This window comes from Chelon labrosus (assembly GCF_963514085.1).
Source record: "Chelon labrosus genome assembly, chromosome: 1".
Taxonomy (NCBI): Eukaryota; Metazoa; Chordata; class Actinopteri; order Mugiliformes; family Mugilidae; genus Chelon; species Chelon labrosus.
Window position 1 is genome coordinate 19,041,118 of NC_140337.1, and position 26,144 is coordinate 19,067,261.

Consider the following 26,144-nt stretch of genomic DNA (forward strand, 5'->3'; position numbering starts at 1 on the left):
AATACAGTGACAAATACAAAAAGAATAAAAATACATTTTGAAATGAAGCGATTCAGAAAAAAAGGTAAAATTTGACAGAGTTAACATTTCATTGGCTTTTACATAATTTGCGAAAATGAATTTTTAATTTTGTCGCTTTTGGTCCTCCATACAAACACTCATCTTCACCTGAGAAACCCAAACTATTACACAAAGCCCAGACAGAACGACGGCTACTAACAGCATTAGTAATCCCCGTGATTATTTCTACATGTGATCATATGAGGATTTAGTGTTAAACAACAGCCCAGCGGATATAAAACTCCCTGTGTTACAGTGGAATCTAAATCCAGGCTCCAGCTTCCTGCCTCTCTGTGCCCTGCTGGACCTACAGAGGGACTGCCTTTTACGCGCTCACGCATCAAAAACACTGGCTGTGCAGCTCTGCCTTCATCTTCTTTTCCGAGGACACACAATTTTAATCACAAACCTGACCTCACAAATCCGTTTGTAGTTTATTTTTTTTTGTGGTTTTTTTTTATGTGTGTGTATGTGTGCGCAGAGCGAGGCGTGCTTGCCACACATACCCCCACTAATCCCCCGGATCCTCTACTCTGAGAGTGGGACCATGATTTCTGGGACGGTGTTGCCAGGGGGAAGGAGGAGGTGGTGGCGGCGGCCGGGACCTGTTGGAAATGACAGCTGAAGAAGAAGGAGGCGGATTGAAGAAGAAGAAGAAGCAGCACGGGGATCACAAAAACACTAAACGTGGAAGATAGCGAAGAGTGTCTGCCTTCGCGTCGCCGTGTGTTTAAAAAAAAAAAAAAAAAAAAAAAAAAAGGGTGTGTGTGCTAGTTCGCTATGTTTTGCAGCTTTAGCCGTGTAGCTAATCAGTACTCTGGGATCACTCGTAAGCTAGCGGACATCCGAGCTGTGGGTGCATGCATCTCTCTCCCCCCTCTCCCTCTCCCTCTCTCTCTCTTTGAGTGTGTCTATAGATTTTAGTGTGGATGTGTGTGTGTGTTTGTGGGGCGCCCCGCTTGTCTCCTCCGTCCCCTTTCTACTGCTGCTGCTGTCACGTTAGCTAGCATGCTAATTTGATAAAAGCTAGTTGGCTAGTAAAAGAAATTAGCCGACTGTTCTGGGCGAGGCGCGTTGCCGGGGGTACCGGGACCGTTGCAAGTTGAAAGGTGTGCTAATAAGAGGATGCGGCAGCCATGTGAATACATCGAGATACCCCCTCTCCCCTCTCCTCCCCTCCCCTCCCCTCCCTCAAGCTAATGCGTTGCCTTTTTTTTTTTTTTTTTTTTGTGCGAACTATCTAATTAGCCCGTGTTAAGTGTCGCTGGCTAATTTCACCAGCTAATAGCTTAGCGGCTACGTCGAAGCCGGCTCGCTAATTGACCCAGTTCTCTGGGGCAGAGGCCATGTTGTCATTCCGCTCCACTCAGCTTTGTTTACACTGCAACTTTTTCTTTATTTATTTTTTTGGCTTTGCAGCTTTTAATTTAACACATTTATTTACGCTAACAATTAACAAATATCCACTTTCTATGTTGTTTATTTTTAAGAACGTACCGCGACGCCTTGTCCGCTTTACGGCAAACCTTTAAATACTCGCCCCGCTATGCAAACTATGCAAACTATTCAGTCTGCAGTTCATATTAACCTGTTGACTGCACCGAATAACACCCCGGTTCTTATGCTCCGTTACCCAGGCAAGATAAGTCTATAATGTCAGGAAAAAAAAAAGTATTATTACTGTCTGAGAAACTTGTTTATCAAAGCGTCATTTTGTCACCTCTTCTGCTGTGAAATTGAAATGTTATTCCCCCGATGTCCCCTGATCGCCTCATGACTCACTGTTGGAAAACAAAGCCGCCATTATACAAATCATAAAGGCTCAGCAGCACTCTCTAAACTTGAAAACACACCAACTGTAGCCTGTGTTTATTTCTGTTGTGCTAATTAAGCCACTACTTATTGCTGGAGCTGCATAATTCATCCCTCAATCCCTCAGGGGAGCCATTGCAGGCCATCTATTCTCCTTCACGTAGAATTTAAAAGGACGTCTCGTTCCTCTTCTCCGTTCTGCAGGGTTGCAGAGATGGATTCTCTGATGAGCGCGGTGACGCCGCGCTCCCCGGCCCCCGCCAAGAAGCTGTCAGAGGTGGACTTCCGCTCGGGGGCCACCCTGGAGCAGCTGTCGGCGCAGGTGTCTGAGCTGGTGGTGCTGGAGCAGGGGGAGTTCGGAGATCAGACCGCCCTGGAGGTGCACACGGCCAAGGACTTCATCTTCAACATGCTCGGTAAAAAAAAAAAAAAAGTGCTTTTCATTCATGCTGCATGGCTCCAGGTTTGAAAGTTGATGTGGTGTCTCGACGGACTGGAGGTCTTGACTCTCACCATTCACTTTGGAGACCGTTGTCAGTTCAGATCTGGTATTAACGGGCGACCGGATCACAAGTGTGTAGCTTTAAGTACATCAACCAGGCATAACATTATTATCCTAATATTGTGTAGGTGTCACTTTTGCTGCCAAAACAGTTGTGACTCATGAGAGAATGGACATGGGCCTTCTGAGGGCAACAGGATGTCGTTAGTGGGGGCCTTTGGGTCCTATAGGTTGAGGGGACGGGTCTCTGCGGATCATCCAACAGATACTTGATCAGTTTGGGATCTAGTGAATTTGGAGGCCAGGTCAACACCTTGTGCTGTTCTTCATGTTTTGTTTTAGTTGTTCCTAAAGCGTTTTTTGTGTGTGTGTCTGTGTCAGGCTGCATCCTGCTGGGGATGGCTGCAGCCATCAAGGAGTGTCATTGCTATGGGGTGGGGTTGCCTGGTCTGGTCTAGGTGGGTGCTACGTGTCTAAGTAACATCCACACCAATGAATGCCAGGTGTAAAAGTTTCCCAGCAGAACACTGAATTGTCACAAGATGGTCAATGTTATTCACTTTTCCTGTCAGCGGTCGTAATGTTATGCCTGACGGCGTATGTGTGTTCACACCTGGTGTTAAATTGCATCTCCACACGTGTCTCCAGCTTGTCTCTTGAGATGCGTATCCAAATCAACACCAGCTCAGACCATCTCCAAACGTGATCTGTGATCAGATGTGTCTTCAGTGCGTCTTGGGCGTGTTCACACCTGTCCTCGGATGGGCGTGTTAACACCAGGTGTGAACAGGTCTCCAGTTGTTTTTCCACAAGCCCTCGCAGACGTGGTGGAACAAGATCATATAATAGTTTAATGCTTCAACGTGTGATCAGAGTGGCAATAGTCTGTAAAGCCAATCAGAGTCAAACCAGCCCTTACCAGTCTTATAGTTATCATTTAGTCTTACAGTTACTCTCAGATAAGTTTTTACTTGGCGGCATTGCGAGTGCAGACCAGCAAACAGCTGATCGACAGCTAACAAACGCGTACGTAGCTTAAAATGTTTCCAACACTAACACATGTTATATAACTAAATCATAACCGGCGCTTGCGGAGCAGGTCGCTTGGCTCCTTTTAGACTCAGCTGCGCCGCCGGGTTTTTTTGTTCTCCCACCTGTTCCTCCGCGAGCACGTGTATTTACACTGTGACTGATAAGAGAGGAACCAGCAGCCGTTTCCAGGAACGCCCTGCTCCGCTCTCACACGCGCTATTAGACACATTGTCACCTGGACTCTGCCCAGCGAAATCACAGTATGATCTGTTGGCTTACCATGCACTAAGCCCGCGCTGGCACTCGCGGTGCGTTTTATGTGATTAAAGGCTCTTCCATACTGACGCTGCCATGTATCTTGCTGTCGGGCTGTTTGGTTGCAGGGGTAGGGAGGGGTATTTTTAAAAATATACACCATTTCTTGCACCTTCTTGTCAGAAATCTCTAGTTTGGTGTGACTTATCTCACGACAACGAGATTAGTCGACGTGTGAGGGAGATTCAAAACACGACAGAAGCTCTGAAAGCACCGTCGAGCACCAACTTTATGGTAAAATATTGTAGAAACACCATAAATCAACCACAAATTCAACACTAAAACTATTGCCAGTTGAATTGATATTAAATCAAACCCATTCAGGACGTCATTTGCATCATTTTAATGTTTCAAGTGTCGTCCTGCTCTTGAGATTTCAGTGGAGAAGGTCCTGTTTGATTTGTAATAGAATTTAATTCAAGCCAGAGGGACAAAGCTGCACGAACGTGTGACATAAAACAATTAACACGGCAGAACTAATCTGCACCGAAACGACGAAGCAGGTACGGTGTGTTTAGTTAAAACCCTTTTGACAGACACGTTATCGCCGGAGCGTAATAATTAGCAGACGGGCGGATTTGAAGCGTGCACGTATCTCGTGCAAATTAGTTTCGGAGTGACGGCGTCCTCACGCCGCTGAGGGGTGGGTTAAGTGAGCAAAGTGAGACACGAGGCTGAAACCTGGTTCGTTGCTGCCGCTTGAGTAAAGAGTGAAGTGTGTTCGTTTCTCCAATAGGTGGCACTCTCCTCCCTCCCTGCTGTCCCGTCACCCTCCTTCTGTCATGTCACTCTCAGTCTGTCCCCGTACGCTGCAAACGCGAGACGCGTTGGGCTCGTCCTCCTGAAAGTTTTAGGCCGTTGCTTTATGCTTCTTCTCCAACTCGTATATATATATATATATATATTTTTTACAATACAATGTTGTAAATCCTTCCTCTCTGTCAGTCTACAGAGAGGCCCGCCGTGTTCGTCCCGGCGTCCCAGAATATCACCCCAGCTTTCCTCTTCCTGTGAAACCACTAGTATTGCCTGGTTTGACAGACGTCTCCTCCTTAGTTTCAAGGCTGCTCCTGTTCCCGCTTTAGTCTTCTCACCCAGCTGAAATAGCTCCATCAAACGGGCCGCCTTCACCCGGGGAGACGTCGCATGAATCAAAACGGAATCCAGGCCTGTTCCTGTCATTTTATTGTGTCACCGCATACAGGCACATATTCCTTTTTTTTTTTTTTCCTTTGTTTGGATTTCATTTTTTCATGATTCTGACACAAATCCCTCTTCTTCCCTCTTTGCTCCCACTCTCATGGCAGCTTATTTTTTTCCCCCCCTCTTGGTTTTTTCCTGCATAATCACCAACGGTTTTGCTGGTATTTTCATACCGCGCTCCTCGCCGCCCGCTGCGACAGCCCCAACGGTGCGCAAAGCAAAAAAAAAAAAGTTTTGCGCTTTCTTTCAACAGTTGGCGTTGGATTCTAGGAATGTAAAGCAAAGCGTGCGGCGGTAGGTACATTAGCGGCTCCGTGGCTCTCAAGGCCCTGCGGAGGATGAAAGGCAGCGTTGAAAGGCAAATGTCATCCTCTTGATGGAGGGGCCTTTTTTACTGCGCGGCGGTCTGCCGTTGCAATCTGCTGCAGAGGTGTGGGTGTGTGGATGCTAAACACAGGTGGCTGTTTTTTTGTGCCAGGCTTTTATAAAGTTTGAGCAGCAGAAAGGAATCCCCGCTGGGCTTTGCTCACTGTCAGGGAAACGGGTGGAGAAAAGAGATTAAGCGCGCACCCAGCGCACCCAGTACACCCAGTGATTTTCTTCACAGCCTGACAGATCCAAGATCCGAGGCTCTTATTTGCCCTGCATTTGAGCAAACACTGTGGTTTGCCTTCAGGCAAGGGTGGCAGGGGCCACTGTATAAATCTTTTGAAGAACAAAAGGCTGATGAATGCAGGAATACATTCATGCTGCCGGTGGAGCAGAAGATCTGATGCTAGGCCCGGGCAGGCATCGGCAACTTTTCAGAAGTTTGTTAGCCGGCTAGAGAGACTTTAGTTCAGGGTTCACCTTCCTCCTGATAGCTGTCAAAATGAGCACGTTTGATCCAGGTGTAATCAGTCATTCTCTCATAGCTCAGATTTGGACATTTTTTTTAAGTTTCGCGTCAAGATTTTGAAGAAAATAGGAAAAGAATTCATCACAATGACTGACAGAGCAAACCTTTACGTTCTAATTCCTACAGAAGCCTCCAATTCTTGCCTTTCCATAAGTTGTCTTACATCAGCCTCCCTCTGTTTGGAACTGTTTTTCACACTTAGACCCCTTGACTGTGCACATTAGGGGTTGAACAAAGACAAGTGACGGCAGTTAGACGGCAAAGAGAAAGCTGCACCCGAGTTAACCGTGATCTGTGAGGAAAAGATGCTAGAACTTCAACATTTGTTATGCAGCTATGTAGTTTGTGACACAGAAGGATAGAAATATATTGTCATTCTCAAAAAAACAAACAATAAATGGTTAAACATTGCACAATTTCTCAAACTTGTTTGACGTTTACAAAATTTCAAAGAGAAACAATTTGTCATGACACATTCGAGGTTATACAGGCTAGTCAACTAGTCATTTTGTCATCTTCACTGTTGTAGCATGATGGTTTAAGCACTGACTAGTGTTGGGCCTGGTACTAAGGCACTCAGTATTGGGGTTTGGCTATCATGAATAATTAATAATTATCAAAAATAATTATTTATTATTAAATAATTGGATCTGAATTACTAGATCACCTCGGGGCACCACCCTTCTAGGAAGGGAAAAGATAGCCAATTAATCAAAACAGTCTCATAAATTATACTAAATTGTCAATTTGGAGTTCGGATTAATAATTAACTTAATAACTATAACCAAAATTACCATGTTAACAACTAGTTACAGTTGAAGGAATTTGGAGTTCTTGACAGTGTAGAGGTTGGCAATATTCACTCTTGTGCAACATTAAACAGACAGGTATGTTTAAAAGACATTTATTAACAAGAATAAAAGTAAACATACAAGCTAACTACAGTGTACTCAATACAGGTGTGTGTGTGTGTGTGTGTGTGTGAGCCAAAATGGCCGCTGGTTGTGTGTGAGCCAAAATGGCCGCCGGTTGTGGGCGTACCAAGATGGCCGCCGGTTGTGGGCGTGCCAAGATGGCCGCCGGTTGTGGGTGTGTCAAGATGGCCGCTGGGCCTTGAGGTCTTGAACACAAAGGAAACAATGGCTGCTGAGTGGGGACACTCAGACCATGTGCTGGCCAGTAGATGTGTGGAATGTGATAAGCGTTTTATGAGGTGCCAGGTTAGAGGAAGAGTGGTTAGTTTAGCATGCAAGACCCTGAGTCTATGTGTTGCATAATCTAACTAACATCAAACCAATATACTATAAACAACTCAAATAAACAAATATCACATCAAATCAAAGTTCTATGCTTAGCTTAGCTTAGCTTGACTAGGCCCAGGTCATACTACCAGATTTGGTGGAAAGTCAATTTCTGGTGTGTTGCTCCTGTGGCTGGCGGTTCCTGATGGAAAGCCAAACCGGGAAAAGTTGAAGTCCTTGCTGTGTTTTCCTGGTGGCAAATGGAGGGAAACTGGCCGCTCCTTGAAGTCCTTTGAAGTGGCTTGTTAGCAGCTCGGTGCTAACTAGCCGTGTGGCTCCTGTTGTTTGGGAGTTTAGCCTGCAAACCTTTTGTTTGTTGGCTAAAAGACCTGGTGTAGATTCCTCAGCAGGATCTTGCTTCGCTGCTGTAAGGAGAACAGGCCTGCAAGTAGTTGCTCTTTGTTAGCAGACTACCTGGCAGCCAGCTGCAGCTGAGCCGCTCGGGGTCTCCACGTGGAGGTGTGGAGTTGAAGAGGTGGAAGAGTAGAGAATAAGAGAGTAAGACAAAGGCCAAACGGTGCATTTTATATGACCTGATGACCTCATAGGTCACATGCCACTGTCAGCCAGTGAACTGCTTTGTCAGTTTTTCACACCTGGAGGATTGTGGGTAATAGAGTTTTTCCAGGGCTCCTTTGTTCCCAAGACAAAAGCAGCCATGTGGTTACCTGATTATGCACTACCAGGTTCAGATCCCAACACTAGTCACTGATCATGTGATGATAACGATGTGGACGCCTCCGAGAAACAAATTGAGGAGCCCAGTGGGTCATTGCAGCAAACTAGCAGTGGTTCATCTAGTTCATACGTGTCAAACATATGGCCCGGGGGCCAAAACCGGCCCACCAGAGGGTCTAATCTGGCCCGTGGGTTGAATTTGCAAAGTGCAATTTTTCTAATAAAAGTAATTGTTCTTCCAAGGGTTCACACGGATTTAGTAAGAGTTGTGCACATAACAACTGAGCCCTAGAACTAAACAGAAATTGCACTTCTTTTTCTGAAGAAATGTCCAGTTGTTCATTAAATGTAATCATTTTCATAATCTACTTTGCGCTAAAACAAAGGGAAACATTTGGAGTTGCCGTTACTTATAGGTAAATACGCCATCGTGTTATTGGTCCGGCCCCCTTGACATAAAACTGGGCTGTATGTGGCCCCTGAACCAAAATGAGTTTGACACCCCTGATCTAGTTTGTGGAAATACTTCACTAAAGATGACGTCCTGAAATACAACAATGTACTACAGCAATGCACACTCATCTGAAAAGGCATCTGCTAACGCTAGCATAGGAGCGATCCAAATCCTCACAATAGCTCAGTTAACGACTTCACCAGACATCAACAATTTGCTGGTGAAACCTATCGACCCACGCTCTAGCCAGGTAGGTGGCAGTAATGCATCTTTAAGCTGGTTTCCAGCACACGATCAAACCAAAAGATGAAGAAGAAACCCTTGCTGTAACTGCGGACTTCTTCGTAGTTGGCGAAAACCAAAGCAGAAGGGTAAATGAGTGCGGAGGAGAAAATATTAGTTCTTCATTCAGAATTTGAGGTAAGTTAGCATTGTATGTTTACTGTTGCCTTAACAATACTGTCACCTGTTCCCTGAACTTGTAGACTCGACTTGACTCGTAGTCATCCCAATTTTAAATGCTCAGTATCAAACACGTTTAACGTTATGGAAGGAATTTTCCCCCCGACTGGGTGTGTCTGCAGTTTGGGAGGTTTAAGAGGCAACAGTAAACACCTCACATTACAAAATAGTTTAGAGAGGACTTCTCCTGCGGTTCTCAGGAGGGGAGTATTCAGCGTTAAATCGTCCGGAAACCCCAGTAGTCTGAGCTCAGCTTGAAATCAACGATACCTCTTTGAATTCTTACTTGGCTGTTCCCGTTGATTTGCAAGTGCTGCATGTCTCTTGAATTTGGCATCACGACTTGCAGACAGTGATTTGTGCTTCCTTTTCTGAAGCAAAAATTGGTCTAAACAGGGTTTAACTTTCCTTTTTGAAGCCGGTGTATTTGCCTATCTCTGGTTCTCCTATTTCACAGTCGGGGAGCAGCATCCAAACATGTCAGTCAGAGTGGAACATCCCTTTTTTTCCTCCACTGTGGCTTTAATATTTGTGTTGTGTGTTTCTCCTCCCAAACTTTCCACCCTTTTTACGCCTTCAAAAACGTGTACATGATGTGCTGCATATTTTATTTTGGGAGAGAAAAAAAATCCCTCTTGGTTTGATTTTAACCATCACAATAACAACTTTATCCCGTTGGGACAGCGGCTCACTTGCCCAGACTGTCTGAATCAATCCAGTGGCTGACCGATGTCTCGCTACAGTCTGTTGATGCTGGTGGGCTTCTGTGTGACCGATTCTCAGCTGGATACTGTTCCCACTGCTGGGACTTTGTGCCTTATTGGGAGGCCGTGCTCTGATGCCACCTCTGGTTTTTATGGTTGGCTTGGACTGGCGGCCCTTATAGCTGCTCTGCCTGACTAATTCTCTGTTAATGCCGTTTTGGATTTGAGGGCTTGTCTTCATTTGGCAGCCGGGCAAGAATCATAGCGCTGCAGACACAGAAGATGAGTGAAATATTTGTATTTGATTAGATAGGCTTTGTTTCTGTTCAGTTTTCATTAGCTTAGACACACCACTGCCAAAAAGCACAGATGAGCATCCACTTGACTGCCATAAATGATGGTCATTGTTGCTCACTGACACCTTTTTTTTTTTGTTGTTGTTGGCACGCTGCAGCATTTAAATCTTAATTGCTGGAAAGCCGGCACGTCAGGGAAAATGACTGCGGAACACAATTTTGTTGATGCTCATTCAGTTCACGACCTCGACTGCAACAAATCGGCTAACGACCGAGTGCCATTTAAATACAGTGAACGCGGCCACCGACACCGCACGTCGTTCATGGCGCCTAATTTAATGCGACTTGTTTTATGCGTCATGTTAAATGAGAAGTGTTTTGACATTGCGTAGCGTAATCTGCCGTCCCGCTGACTGTAATAACCGGGGCTGACATTGTCATTTTTATTTTTTTCTCCTTTTATAATCACACTTAAGGCAAAGAGGGAGGACTAATTTGGTCTATCGTCTTTCTGAGCAGGGTGCAGCTGTCTGAGTTGGTAGCATTTTTTTTAAAAACTGCATGTTTGCCACAGACCTCTCTCAAGGGTTGACGCTTTGTGGTAATCCTTAAAGTTTTTGCAATGTAATTCATAGAAAATTTAGTTCAGATCTCTGGATCAGATATATTGAAGTCATTTTTTTCTGCACCCACTCATCCAGAATGTGAGCAGAGACTGTAAGACCAGTGGGCCACGCTTCCATGGATGAAAACTGAATCCAAAACAAAAGTGACAAAAATTGCAGTTCCTCAAATGGCTATTCCCCGTAGGCCTCTATGTTAAAGTACCCAACTTTACAACAGACATGAACATGTTTACAGCCTGGTACAAGGTTTTGGACTCTGTAGCTAATCTCGCAGTTCTTGACAACTGTATGAGGTTTGAATTTTCATATAATTCACCCATTAAAACAGTGTTAAGGCTTTAAGTTACGCATAACTAAAGGCGTGCCCTCATAGGTTGCTAGTCATCTGTTTAGGCCTTCGCCTACCTGTCTCAGCCCCACTCATCCACCATCTTTTTGGCCATTTTTGAGGGGAATTACTGTTTTTTTACAACCTGGACCTTGTTTCTTGCATAAAATACGATCGTTTACTCACCCAAATAACTTTTGTGTCATTTGCACTCGTTTAGGAAATAATTAGATCAGCGTAAATCCATATAGTGGGAGTTAATGGGGCACCGAAACACAGACTCTAGATAACACATTATCTGCCGCGAAACTCGTTCATTTCGCCAATATTTTGTTATGATATGTTAATGCTATTCCCTGTTGAGTCCAGAGTTACCTGTTATCATCATCCGGGGTCTGTAGATTGACCTAAAAGCCCCGGATGATGTCTTCTGACCTGGATGATGTCATCTCTGAGCAGCCCGCGCACCCGCGGCGGTCAGCTTGTTTACCTGTAATTTGCTACTGCTAGTTTTTTTGCAAATTACACAAAAGTTATTTGGGTGAGTAAATGACCATATTTTATGCTAGAAATAGTTCCCCTTTAAGCGTAATTTGTAGTCCCATGGCACATTGAAGGTGTAGGTACGCCGTAGCTCTGGACCATAACCCGGACCCTACGCCATAACTTGACATTCACCTGTGATTGGTCTGAAAATGCATTTCCTAGTTTGCATGACTCGGTGGCCAATCACAGCAACTTCTCATTAACTTGGCCAATCATCACCTAGTGATTCAGTGGCGTAATTACAGAACCATACGGACATAGCGATGCATAGGTATACATGCTTTCGACAGCGTAACCACCTACACCGTACCGTATATACGTCAATTGTACTTCTGGTGGACCTAGGCAGTCCCAAGATGGTGGCCCATTGAGCTTCAAATGGCATTCATCTTTTTATACGGTCTTTATGAAGCATAAAGCTTACTTTGGAACCTTGAATATGATTCAAGGAGTCAGTGTAGTTATAGCTTGAGTTTTTTTAATTTGTTTTTAATTGTAAAAGGCGTATAGAGTTTGTCTTGAGTGTGTGTATAAGAAAGGCACATTTGTATGGAGTGATGGGCAAGTTGTCTAGGTCCTCTGCTTTCTGATTGCTTATAACGTTGCACACCGAGTACCAGCGCAAATATAGAGCTAACGAGTTAATTACTTTCATTAGTAGTTGATGTGAGACTTGATTGGTCTTTGTGGAGGATTTGTCACCTTCCCTGCCCCTCTTTAAGCGGAATATCAAAAGTCGCGATAAGCTTTAGGTGGTTTCTCTTCCTGCCCTAAAATGGAAAAACTGCAGTGAGGCTTTTTTTCCCTTTCAGTGATAATTGCCTGTCATTTAGCGGGACATGGCGTCACAGTGTAACTGGCATCAAAGCCGAAACGAGGAGCGTGGAGACACCGACAGCTTCTTGCATCCCCTCTCTCTGCAGGTGATTTACCAGCATGTCTGTCATCACTCTCAGCCCCGTTTCTTCTATTAAACGCATTCACACGCTGTCATACACACCGACACACACACACACACACACACACACACACACACACACACCTGGCTCAGTGATCTGAGACATCCCCACCAATCAGACTGAACTGGACTAGCTCCAGTCCTCCTCATCTAAAAGGTCTATTTTGGAGCTCATCTGCCGCCTTGATATGAATTCATAAACAGCTCGGCGTCTGAATGGCTCACCTATCAGCAGCGGGGGTTGTCTGGGATTAATCCTGGTATTAGTGTACGAGGCTGAGAGAAGTGCCGGTTGAAAAGCGACGATAACATCTGGTTGAGACTGTATTAGTCTGGAGTCATTTGTAAAGAATTTAATTGCTTCTTTTCGGGACAAGGCTGCTTTAAGATAAATCTTAATGCCACGCTCTGCTGCTATATTAAAGTTTTATTGTCTAAAATAGCAAAAAGGTCACGCAGAGGTAAGAGATGCACACCAACTACTGCACTGAGGTGTCGTGAAATAAGCACTCGGAGCACCTCACTAGGTAATCTCTCCGAAGCATCTATAGTTTGAAATGATGATTCTGTTGCTACCGCTCAGTCAAAGTATCTTGACGGTGGAAGGTTTTTCAAACCAGGATTGGGGGAGGGCGAAGCCTAGACAACTGAGCAGGGATTTAATGAGAACACAGTCAGTCAGAGGGCATGCAGAGGCCTGACTTTTAGCTGAGTGAATTTTACAGGTCTTATGAAGGCTTGCATACAAACATGCAAAAGACATTGACGGACGATGCCACTGGATGCGAGTTATGGCGGCTTGTTTACTTCCTCTACTTCTCTGTATTCGTTTATAATTGTGGGGATTAAATCTCTGCGTAATTGATATGATTATACTCTTCTGCTACTATATTTGTTAATCATCATCATAAAGTCAAGAGAAAAACCTCAGCCTTGACTCATAACCAACACTTAGAGACCTTACATTTAGATTGCCTGTTTAGCATGTGACTCCATACCATAGACTGTAAAACAATGGACAGAACAGCTCCTCTAAAGTGAAGCCAAAGCAAGTAGAGCTCCCCCTGGTGGCTGACTGCAGTATAGGTCATAAGCTCCACCTCCTCCATGTTAGTGGATGGGACTTGCGCCAAACTAAAACACTAAAGTAGACGTCAAATTAGTTTTGGAGCATGGGATATTTTCTGTCATTTTAGGTAGTTAATGTTGATGCATACTGAAGTGTCCATTTATCTGAGAAGTCTTGTTTTAGTTAGTTATTTGACAAAAAAACAGGATGCAACATCATGATCACTACAAGTTGCCACGCCAGCCGCTCCGTGAAGTGGCCCCGTAGGACCGAGAAAGTTGGAACAAAATAAAACAAGTACAGTGTGTAATCCAACATTTCCTTGTAACTGGTGGAGGTAGAGCAAACGAAAACATGAGTAAGTTTGGCGGAAGAGTGGGCGGGTCATCGATATTGCCGCTCGACGTGGCTCCACTCTCGGACTGTACTGCGCAGACTCCGGCTCCAAAGGCACGAGATGCCGCCGCATGTATCCCCAGGAAAATTGCGCCAATTTGGCCAATGCAAGGAAGTGGGGATGCATTGTCCATATTTATATACAGTCTATGGTCCATACTGCTTTGATGCAACTTCAATTCAGTTTGTTGACAAGTCCCATGACAGATGACAATGAAAGATTGGAACTCTTGCAAACTGAATCGATGTATAAATTTTGAAATCATAATAAATTAACATATACATATTTTTTAATGCCATTTTGATGATATTTATTTTGTGTTTAGGCACAGTGTTGACTTCTTTGTTGACTCTATCGTAGGGAAATCTCCAGAACGCTTCACAGCTTCTGTTGCCAAGAGGAAGTATACATGCATGTAGAGTAGCTACTCCTAGAGGAGTGAATAGATTTACCTGTTGTTGTATCCACCTAAGTTCTTTCTTAAAAGTTTTTTGGATATACCATGACCTGGATGACTGAGAACCGTCCCAGACATATTTACCTGTTGTTCACTTTTTTGGCAATATTACAAGTAAAATAAAATAAAGATATGATTTACTTTATGCCAGAGTTTACTGCAAGGCTCCCAAGAAAATATTTATCTGTGCAATTGCAAATACTAGCTGGATGTTTAGACATGCCATGCAGCGAGGTAGGTTTTTCCTGTTGCCACACACTCATTGTGTTGAAGAACCCACTAGCCGTTATATACAGTCATTTCACAGACATAGAACTGGGTCTCGTTTAGAAATAGCACTTAGCAAAAAGAAAAAAAAAACTTGCTGTTAATGGAAATCTTCATTCAGAGACATTTCTTATAGGATTAGGTTTAATCCGTAGCTGTGAAACCAGCCTAGACTGACTCCATTCCAGCTCTATTTTCAGAACGTGTGTGTCTATACGCCCGAGTGTGTTCGTGTGTGCGTGCACGCTCCTCGCTGGCAGATGCCCAGTAAAGCGGTGTGCGACCGTCGCTTTGAGTGTTGGGATTAAAAAGTAGATTGTCTTCTTTGGAACAACCTCAGACTTCCCGCAGCCACTGTGGAGACTGAAGAGGCCTTGCTAATTGATACAGTTCTCCCTCTGCGCTCCCCGCTCTAACTGAAGCCGGAGAGATAAGATTCTCTTTATTCTCCTTTTTCATCACTTTTCCTCCTCCTCGCCTATTTGACCCAATTTATCAGTGGCAGATAAAAAAACCAAACAAATCGGAGGAGCCGCGGCTTCAAACTCGTTGCCTTTTGGCTGGCGTCTGATCCGTTCCTCTCTCTCTGACGCTGTCGCTTCCCCTCTATTCTTTGCTTTGATCTGCCCATCCACCATTCGGGCCCATTTCTCCATCTTTCCAGCCGAACAGATTTCAAGTTCTGATAATAAATCGGTCGTACTTTGTTGCATGAACAAATACTTACCTCAAATAAAGGAGAGATGAGTTAAGAATGAAGGATTTTATCCTCAAAAAAAAAAGAAAAAAGACATTATCCACAAGTTCAGCTTGTTTATTCTGATTCTGTATCCAACCCTTACTCTGTACCTTCAGTCACTTTATACAGCTCATTATTAGATTATATATTTTTACTCTGCTGAGAGGACTCTAGAAAAGCCATCACGTGAAATCTTGATGAATTGAGATTATTCTAACCTCTTTAAGTAAGGAAGTAAAACACCGGGTCAATATCGACTTGAACTGCCAGGTAATATCAGAATGCTTAGAACCGACTTTATAAAAGTAGGATTGAAACATGACTCAAAGAAATGGCAACGAGCCGTTAGTGAGGCAAGCTAGATTTAGAGTTGAGGGGTTATTCAACTAGACACATGATGTGATTAGTTGCATTTGAAATTAAAAGTAATTGGAAAAGAGACCTGAACATGTACATGTTGTATTACCTTGCTTACCCTAAAAGCTGACCGCTTTTTTAAGACGGTGATGGAAAAATCTGAAGGCAGTCTGTCATTTTGACAGATTGCAATTCACACCCCAGACCACTTGGTGGCGAGTGAGCATATTAATTGGTTCTTGTCTCTCTTGATTAGTCGAGTAAGAGTCGGTTAAGTTTCGTTTCTCGCGTAAGTGAGTGAGTGTCTGAGGGCCTTAGTTTGCTAGTGGTCCAGTTGGGTAGTATGTTTTGTTTCTCTGCCGAGTGAGATGTGAGATGTTTGAATGGTGCAGTTTATTGATCATATATCAATCAAACGTGGTAGGGACTCAACTGAGCCGGTTAAATAGACGTCTAGATTCATGATTCTTGAGTCGTCTTTGATGGCCGGTTATATCTTTTTTTCCACCGCTACTGAATATTAATTAAAAATTAAATGAAAATTAAATGCTATTGAATATGTCATTATTATCATTTAAAAAATTAAAGTGACGGGTAAAAATAGATTATGACAGGATTTTTATGACCCTGTCAACGAAAAAGTCTAGCGCAACCTCTGCCTAAAAGATATATTTAGTTTAAATGATGGTGAACTGAAAAACAGAAAAGATGCTAAAACAGAATTTGACCACAACAATCTTCCTGCCTGAAGGTTATTCTTTGTTTTCAAAGACTCCTATGAGTCCGTGCATAATGATAGAATTCATCCTGGACCACTTAAGGACAGTCACAGACTTCTCTCTGTTTCTTGCTTTATTCAACCGCTTCTTAAAAATTTCCAGTCTCCCTGTCCCTGCTGCAGCAAATCACCCACATAGTATGATGCTGTCACCTCCGTGCTTCACCATGTGGACGCTACACATAGTTGCTGCCAAGTTACGTCTCATCATACTAGAGAATCATTTTCTTTGTGCTGTCGTGCCTTTTGCTTCAATTGCTTCTATGCTTCTGTTAGAGCATTAGATTCTCATCCTACCTCCCGGATCAAGGTCCTTCTTGCTCAGTTATTCAGTTTGACTGGAAGACAGACACTAGGAGGAGTCTCTATGGTTCCAAATTTCTTCCATTTAGCAATTTTTATGCCATTCTATCGATGCTTTCATCAGTGCTTTGACACAATTTTAACGGGGTTATTGGATGTAGATTGATGGAAAAAGCACCTAGTGTGTATCAGCCTTAAGTCAGGTTATCTAAGTTCAAGCCTTGAAGGCTGCAGCTCAAAGCGGCGCACATCCGTGAACTGTCAAGCTCAGTCTGATCATTGTGTTATAATAATAGCCGAGGTACAGAAAGGTTTTAGGGCTAAAACAGTTTTTTACTTATCATGATTTACAGCACAGAAGACCGCTTTTGACAGAGTTATCCACTTAAAACTAGCAACGCTTTCATAGAGTGAAACACTCCTTTCATATTTAATGTCGGCGTTAGCCAGAACTCCTGCGAGTGTCCCGAGGGGGAGGGATGGGGAAGGGCTGAAGGAGCTACAGGAGCCACACTGTTCTGGATAGAGTCCAGTGGGAGCTCCTGTCTTACGAGAGGGAACGAGCTGCTGTAGTTGAGTCAGGAAATGAAGGGATCCTGGAGAGAGACAGAGAGAGAGAGAGAGAGACGAGCTAATTCTGCTGAGATGTGTGAAGACCCGAAGACGAGCCGTCACAGACTTCACACTCCCCTTCCTCTCATCAGCTGCTTATCTCCACGGCGGCGTCAAATGAGGCGCTTTCTTTATACTCGTTTACTAAGAAATGAAAGCACCAGAGAGATCCTCGTCAGCACATTTGACTTTGACTCACACACTTTACTCGGATGCTCATTTTCAGTCTCTGGATGTTCTCCCGTCCTTTTTTTTTTTTTAATCTATAATTCATCAAACTCCTCTACCTTTTTATTTAAAGTGGCAAACAATGGGTGGAGATGCTGCTGCGTAGGGATATATTGCTCACGGGTTGGTTTCAATTTGTCATTTTCTTGACGTCAGGATTGTGCAGGAGAAACATAATGAGCCGCCTTAAATCACTTTAATTATCCAGAAGTGCAATCCTTGAGGATTGTTTTCAGTTTATGCCGCGTCGCGTGTATTCGACGAGTTTCTCACATCCAAACACGTGGCTGGCTACACACACGCATGCCTCTACGTGGAAACATCACATGGCATCCTGCCAGCAAGGTTATGTGCCCATGTAACGGGATGAGAGGGATCATGTTAGCAGCTTTGTGCCCCCAGCCGTGGCCTGCCGGCTTGGTCTGATGCCCCCGTTTCAGCTCCCTGCAGCCGCTTAACTGCCCCGGGGCGGCGGATAAACCCTCATGCTTTCGCAATCTCTCCCGTGTGAAAGGTTCTGAAACGTCCACGCTTTCACTTTTGACCTTCAGGAGCTAGAAGTTAGCACAGGTCGGGCGGTGGGATCAAGCCTTTCTCAGTCACGCTTCTGAGCTGGCAAAACACAATTTACTTGACTTCCAGGACTGCGGCTCCCGTGGGCCCAGAACATGCGAAGTATACAACACGGCTAAGTATCTATAAAAGGATTTGGAGGTTTTAGTTTCTCTCATATAAACTGTTCAGATAGGAGGGAGAGGGATCCTGTGTAGGACTCTGGGAAATGAGAACCTGACCCCCTTTCAGCTTCCTTATAGAAACATCGCCACGGTCTGAGCTCAGCAATTCATTAAACACCCACAAAAACATGGCCCAAGTCGTATTCATGAAGTAATTTCTTTCTGTTGGGTTCCCGTGAATCTTTAAAAAGGAGCGTTCCCTCTGCCGGTCGTGCTGTACTTGTGTACGGAGTGTATTTAAACTAAATGAAGGCCTCCACTGAGCACATACGTAGCCTCTGAAATTATCATTAGTGTGTAGCACAGTGGGTACCGTCTGTGTGTGTGTGTGTGTGTGTGTGTGTGGGCTTGTTAATTTCACACTCTCTTGTGTCAATATTACTGCGGCTCAGGCTCATAAATATATGCAGCACTTCTAAAATAAATTAAGCCGGAAACCGACTGACTGGCAAAAGAAAAACAGCAGGTCGGCAAGTGTTTTTTTGTTTTTTTCCCAGAGCCGGTGCACATACTCCTGAGCTTGTCTGTGCATCTGAATATGAAATGCATTTTAATGTGCATACACTGCTGTGAATGAGGGGGAGCTTCTTCCTGACTGTTGCTCCTTACATCAGTTCTGCTGACGGAGACGCGCTCAGTTATATGCAAATGGCTCCTAACATGAAAGTTGCTGAACTTGTTTGATTTCTGAGTCTCTTTTTTACTTTAATCCTGCCCAGGCTTAGTCCAGAAGGTCGACCAGCGCCTCCCGGTGGCCAACGAGTACCTGCTGCTCTCAGGCGGCGCCCGAGAGGGCGTGCTGGACCTCAACCCGGAGGATCTGGGCGACTACGCCAAAGGGGCCGACTTTGACCTGGACTTCACCCTGCTGGTGCCCGCCCTGAAGCTCCACGACCGCAACCAGCCCGTCACCCTGGACATGAGGCACTCCCCGCCCTGCCACTCGTGGCTCAGCCTTCGCCTCTGCGACTCCAACATCCTGTCGCGCTGGAACATCTGCTGCCAGGAGGAGAATGGCCTTCCCGCTGAAGAAGAAGAAGAGGAGGAGGAAGAGGGGGACATGAGTGAGTAGAAAAAGAACATGCAAACAGAAAGTAGAGCTGCAATGATAGGAAGGAAAGTAATTTATATTGGTTATATCTTTTTTTCCATCGCTACTGAATATTAATTAAAAATGAAGTGAAAATTAAATGCTATTGAATATTTCATTGTTATCATTTAAAAAAATTAAAGTGACGGGTAAAAATGGATTGTGACGGGTATTTTTATGACCCTGTCAGTCAAAATGACAGACAACAACAAAGTCTAGCGCAACCTCTGCCCTAAAAGATATATTTAGTTTTACTGATAGTGAACTGAAAAACAGAAACGATGCTAAAACAGAATAAAAAAAATTAAAAAAGTTTAATTTATTACTGCTCCCCTATCTTTGTTTGATTTTCATAATTTTTACAACAGAAAATACATTTGGGATTTCATTCTTTGGCCACAACAATCTCTCCTTCTTTGTTTTCCTACGAGCCTGCATAATGATAGAATTCATCCTGGACCAGTTAAGGACAGTCACAGACTCTGTTTCTTGCTTTATTCAACCTCTTCTTAAATGTTTCCAGTCTCCCTGTCCCTGCTGCAGCAAATCACCCACATAGTATGATGCTGCCACCTCCATGCTTCACCATGTGGACGCTAGACATAGTTGCTGCCAAGTTACGTCTCATCATACTAGAGAATCCTTTTCTTTGTGCCCTTTCGCTCAAATTGCTTCTATGAGAGATGGTTGTTCATCTCTCTGAGGTTGAACTGTGGATGGGTGAGCATGAATTGAACGTTGAGGAGTGGAATAAACAACGATGAAGTTACTGAATCAATGCAGAGAGGAAGCAACGGGAGTCAATTGAATGTTGTTCACGTTTCACTCAGATAATTTGATGCATGATGCTACGATGCCATTCTGCCTGGCGAGCTGCAGCAGGGCCGCTCCTCAGAGAGGTGTAACGAGAAAATCCCGGCCCGGTGGAAATAAATGCTGCAACGTTCACGAGAATAACGCAATAGTCGTTACGCGGCGGTTCTCCAGACTACGCCGCGGCATCAATCTGCCACACGAGTGTGTTAAACCTCCAAGACGAGCAGAAGTGATGACATTTATCGATACGGATCTCTGTCATTTCCAGCGATTTAGAAAAACACACCGCGTTGCCTGCGTTTTAACATTTCCCGCTGCTGGGTGTCGTGTTGTGGAGCGGTTTAGTCGGGCCTCGTTTACGGCGCGGACATCAAATCCTCACCCCCACAAAATGCCACGGAAAGGTTAAAGAGAGGCCGCATCCAAAACAGATTATTAGTCTCTGCAGCACAGCTTTCCCTTCTCCTTTAGTGGCAGATGCAGTACTACAGGCAGCCAGAGGTCTTTTACAGTGTGCTATTATTTTTATGGATTAATCTTTGAATTATTCATCACGTGCTCCTTTAATCAGTCGGATGATAAAAATGTTAGAAAATGGTGAAATTTTTTGAACGTTTGATAAACTAACCACTGCATTTTTGTTCGGGCATGCGGCGCTGCCACTTTTCAGCACTTCAGATTATGTTGTAGACGAGAAGCCTGCTGGAATTTAATTAAGGGGTAAATTATTAAAGACTCGCTCCTTCTCCTATAATAGATGCGACTGTTTTCGTTCCTTCTATCAGCCTGTTGGAATTTATTTTTGTGGCTTCAGTTTCTATCAACTATCCAACTTTTTTTTGGGGGCTGCTTCAGACAGACCCTGTGAACTCTGTCAGCCAGAAGTGCCTCCTCCAATTTACCATTCCACATGTCCTTAATGGAAACATGTAAAACTCCACGCTCTAAGACCCCAGCATTGATCCATTATCAATACTTCATGGTGTCTTGAGATAGCCGTGGAGATTATTTTCCCCAGTTTTCATCTTCTAACCCAATTATTTCATCAATAAAGGGAAATGTACGTCCCCCAAAACGGTGAAATAATCTATTAAACATATTAACAGAGGGATCTTTACAGCCCCAGCGTGCCTGGGGTACTTTATCTGGAATTGTATTGATTGGTTGCACTGCTTTAGTGTGTGCAAATACACTCGCCCCAGATCAAATACACTCGCTACACATCTGAACTTTCTGGAGTGAAATGCACAATAAAGAAAATACAGAGTAGCATCAAGTGGTTCCTGCTGGACGTCGGCCATGAATGTAGATTGTCTGCGCTCTTGTGACTGCAGATTAATCTGTGTCGAGGGACCGATTCATTCCTTCTTCCCTCCCTCCCTCCCTGCTGCTCAGGTAAAGGCTCTATCCCCTCCCTGGGCTCTCCCCAGTCTCTGGATGGGTGCTACTTCTCCCCCTCCCTGGTGACGGACTGGTTCTGGGGTGTCGTGAGCGAGGCGGTGGAGGAGCTGAGGCGCAGCCCCCAGAGGGGCATCCCCACCCCTGACAGACTGGAGAGGAATGGACCCCTCACCACCATCATCCTCCAGGTACGGATACAGCCGTCTTCCCTCGCTGAGATGAGGATGAGGACGAGCCGCACACACCTGGACTCATTATGTGAAATCATTACTGTGGGAGTTGTAGTCAGTAGTAGAGAAGTATTTTTCTGGATTTCAGGGTGAGGGAGTGGTGTACTAATATTCCTCCACCCTCTCCTCCCTGCAGGCAGGCTCTAGCCGGGTGCTGTACGACCTGCTGCCTGTGGTGTCGTTTCGGGGCTGGCCTGCTGTGGCCCAAGGCTGGCTGACTGCCAACCACTTCTGGGACGGTAAAATCACGGAGGAGGAAGCCATATCTGGCTTCTATCTGCTGCCCTGCTGCTCTCCTCTGGGCGGTCGGCCCGACAGGGAGTGGAGACTGGCGTTCTCCCGCAGCGAGGTGGGTGCAGCTGTTAGCGTAGTTCCACCTCTTGTTTCTTCCTGCGTCACGCGTATGTTGATGTTTCTTATGTTTAACTTCAGGTTCAGCTGAAGAAGTGCATCCCCTTCCCCATGGCCCAGGCTTTTCAAGCAGCCAAGGCGGTGCTTTCTCGCGTCCTGGCCCGCCCTCGCACGGGCCTCAGCCTCTACCACCTGCGTACCCTTCTCTTCTGGGCCTGCGACCGACTGCCCGCCGCCTACCTGTCCTGTCACGACGCCGACACCCCCGGCCGCCTCCTCCTGGGTCTCCTGGACGACCTGGCTCACTGCATCCTGGGCAAGAACTGCCCGAACTACTTCCTGCCGCAGTGCAACATGCTGGAGCACCTGACCGACAGCCAGGCGCTGCTGGTGGCCAGGAAGCTCGCCCACGTGCGCTCGGACCCCAGCGAGCACCTCCGGGCGGCTCTGGACCAGGCCCAGCAGGCGGGCCAGCTGAAGAAGGAGCTCACGGCCGGCACCAACGGACACGGCTCCCCCGGGCACCACGCGGCCAACGGCATCATCTCGCCTTCGGAGGACAAGCTGGCGCAGCGGCTGCAGCAGCTGGTCACGGAGAACCCCGGGAAGTCGATATCGGTCTTCCTCAACCCCGACGACGTCACCAGGCCGCACTTTCGCATCGACGACAAGTTCTACTGATCCAGACGCCCTGCGGAGGGGACGCGCGGAAATGTTTAGCTCGCGGGCACACTCTTAAAAAATGTTCTCAGATCAGAGGGAGACTGAGAATCAGGCAGGCGATTTCCTTCAGAACGCTGCGGGCCTTCGACGTTCACACACGCCTCCCGTTGAACATCCTAAGGCTGAACAAGAACAATGCAACAAAGCCTCGCCGCTTGAATGACACTTTAAAACCAAAAGAAAAAGAAAAAAGAAAAGAAAAACCACACACGTTTCCTGACGCCGACAAACGACGTTAATGTTCGTCACAGGCGGGATGATGTCACCAAGCTGTTGCCACGGAGACGGCCCCCTCCTAACGAGCTGGCCTTAAGGAGACTTAATCAGCTGGTGCTGCAAGGACAAGGACCGGCTTTGGTCGTGTTGTGAAGTGAATCCACTGGAGACGACGAACTCGGTGTGTTGTTGTGTGCGTGTGCATATGTTGGCCTGAGGGTTCTGACACATTACTCCAACTTCTAAGGGGAGAAAAGCTCCTTGATTGCTGCGTTTCTCCCCCCCGTTTTATTTCAGATCAGAGCTGGCGATAGATAAATTAGTAAGGAAAAACAAGGTATGGCTGATGTAACTGAATGTAATCCTGTGAGGAGAACTGCCGAGTCTTTGAACAAAGAGTTTCTCCTTCAACTCCATTTTAGTCCCCCCTTTTTTTAAAAAAATAAAAAAATCCTCGCGCCTCAGTTTATGGCGTATTTTTCACTACTTTTTTTTTTTTCTTTCTTAATCTTTCTCAGGTGTGCACAACCTTTTTTGACGTATACGATTCCTTTTTAAGGTCTTTAACGACATTTCACGTCACTCGCATTTCATGGGGTAGTGGAATGTACCAAAGAGGTTTTATCGGGGCTGTTTTGCTTAAAGAAGTTTTACATATCGTGTACCCTTGACGTCTAATTTTGGTCCGACTTGATGAATCAGCTGCGTCACAGAATGTCAATTTGCCTTTTCTCCTCGGAAAAGTCTCGGTCACACCAGCAGATCGTTCAGACGGAATCAACGCAGGAGTTGGTTTGCGCAAATCTGCGATGTCGGGTTCAACTTTGCGAAGTTTGGCTTGCTCCTTGGCCGAGTTCGGATTCATGCGGACATGCTTCCTAGCGGTTATGAGACAAGAGTCAACAGCACATATATGAGACTGTGAACTTGTCCCATTGACCTAATGAGCTCGCTAAGTGACCTTGTGAAAAAAAAACACCTATGTTTTTCCCCTTTTTTAATAACTAATGGGTAAAATTATGCTAGCTCGTCATCTACTGTAGCCCAGAGGTACAACAATAGTCAATTAATCGATTATCTGATTGACAGAAAACGAATTAGCAATGGTTGATAATTCAAACCTTTATCAAACAAAAACAAACGATATTCTCTACAATGATTCAGTTTGGTCATCTTCGGTTTCATATAACAAGCTTTTTATAGAACTCACTTTTCTCACCTTCTTAAAGGGGCGGAGTCAAATATTACATCACTATCTCTTGGTTAACAATCTAAAAAAAATTGTGACCCACTAATGAATTTATATAAAAGTTTTAACAGTACTGAAAACTGTTTGGTTCCTCTGAAAAGTGAGGTTTATAAAAAAAAAAATAAAAAAAAAATAATGCAGTTCACACTTATGACCACAGGTGTCGCCAAAGAGAACAAAGCAAGGACCTTTAAGACGCGTGGATTCATTCTGCTGAACCGGTTTCTGGTGTGACTGGACCTTAAAGTTGGACAAAAAGGTTACGATTAAACAGGACAGGAATAGCAAAATATTAAAAAAACGCTGATTAGATCAGACAGCTGTTTCCTGGTACTGTACACCGATGTAAGTATTGTTACAGCAATCGAGAAATGTTGAAAACCGTTTTGTACTCCAGCCTGACCAGACATGTTGCTCGTTGCCCTGAACAAGAGATTTAGAAAAGGTGAGGGTGAAATGAGTCATATCAGCAGCAATTAAAAAAAAAAAGAAACTGAAAAGCACGGCAGGAAGAGTAATCAGTAGCTGTTTAGTCAAGGATTTTTGGTCTATTGTGTACCGTAGTCACGACTAAGTCAAGGTACTGTCAGAAAGATCTCCCACAAAGGACCCGGTACGTGTCACACATCTTGTTGCACATTGTGTAAGCACATTTATTCACTTTCGGTTGGAGAAACTCATTCGATTTTTTCTTCTTTTTTTTTTTTATATATTTTTCCTGACACTGCTTCTGACTTGACTGATTCTGATAATTGTCCCCTGTCTCCTCTGCTTGGTTGGTCTTTTTTAATGAGCTTCATGTGCGCGTGGGTGCACAGCCGCTGTGTGTGTGTGTGTTCTTGTGTGTGTTTGTGTGTGTGTGTGTGTTCGCTGAGAGATGAACCACACAGCAGGATGCAGACAGACGCCCAGATGCTGCCCACTGAATTATCCCCTCAGTGGGCGAGTGTTAGTCACTGTGCTTTATCGAGTCATCCACACGGGGGGATGCGGGGATAGATGGAGGATGCGTGGAGGGAGGGAGGGATGGAGACGTGTCCCCCTACGGTCTTCTGTGGAGTTGGTTGGCGACAAAAAGCTCTTAAAACTTGTTACCACTCCAATGTTACGCTGTTAGCAGCTAGCAGTTAGCAGTTAGCACGCTGCTGCAGAGCCACAGTCGTGATTACACTACAAGAAAACTAACCCACTTACACAAGTTCTTTTAGTGAGAGTTGCTAGTGACAAAATACTTGGACTGCTTTCCATATTTCTATGGAGGGTACAAAACACTAGCAGGAAAGCACAACCATCATCAGGAAGATGGGGATTAATCTCACTGGTGGAATGTTTCTCCTTCGCGTGGGTGAATGAATGCTCGCGTGACAATATCACATGTCCAGGTCTTTTTTTTTTTTTGGATTTCATGTTTGCTTCTTACTACTGAATGATTTTTTTTTTTTTTTATTGCGTCTATCTGGTTGCGGTCCTCGAGGTCTGTGTGAACCTGAGAAAAAAGAAAAACCAAAGTGCGTTGTCGAGGCGCGACGGAATGTCAAAGCATCGCGAGGAGAGGATTGTGTGTTTCCAGCACTTTTGCCGATTATTGCTACCCGAACTCTACTAAGATTTAAATAGCCTCATAGTTTTATTTATTAGAACGCAGATTTAATGTAAAGGTACTCCTCTCTTGTTGCCCTTTTGTTTTTTTGGGGTTTGAAATGTCTCACTTTGTACCTTAATGGGCCTAGTTACAGTTTAATCAGTGTTTTTTTTCCCTGAATTGAGAGTTTTTAAATCTACTGTCGGTTTCTTGATATGCAAAAATTATGGAAAGACCTGTCGTCTACAACGCCTGCTCTTATTGTACTTCACTGTAGATTTACTTTCACTATCTACTCTCCTATTGGTTTGCATGAAGCACAGGCGACACCTAAACATCTACGCTCCTGCCCGTGCTACTCTGCTTA

General features: G+C 44.8%; 1 protein-coding gene across 1 annotated transcript; it reads left to right on the forward strand.

The window, feature by feature from the left end:
- On the forward strand, positions 1-25,194 carry tmem102 (transmembrane protein 102). Its single transcript, XM_084553083.1, has 6 exons — positions 1-821; positions 2,077-2,288; positions 18,839-19,183; positions 21,421-21,614; positions 21,793-22,005; positions 22,089-25,194. Exons 2-6 carry the CDS (start codon positions 2,087-2,089, stop codon positions 22,686-22,688), a joined length of 1,554 nt encoding a protein of 517 aa, XP_084409209.1. The 5' UTR covers positions 1-821; positions 2,077-2,086; the 3' UTR covers positions 22,689-25,194.
- Positions 25,195-26,144: the final 950 nt, after the last annotated feature.

Coding starts and splice junctions, on each gene's coding strand:
- tmem102 (XM_084553083.1), top strand. CDS start 2,087: ATGGATTCTCTGATGAGCGCGGTGACGCCGCGCTCCCCGGCCCCCGCC. Junction 21,615..21,792: donor TCACCACCATCATCCTCCAG/GTACGGATACAG, acceptor TCCTCCCTGCAG/GCAGGCTCTAGCCGGGTGCT. Junction 22,006..22,088: donor TGGCGTTCTCCCGCAGCGAG/GTGGGTGCAGCT, acceptor GTTTAACTTCAG/GTTCAGCTGAAGAAGTGCAT.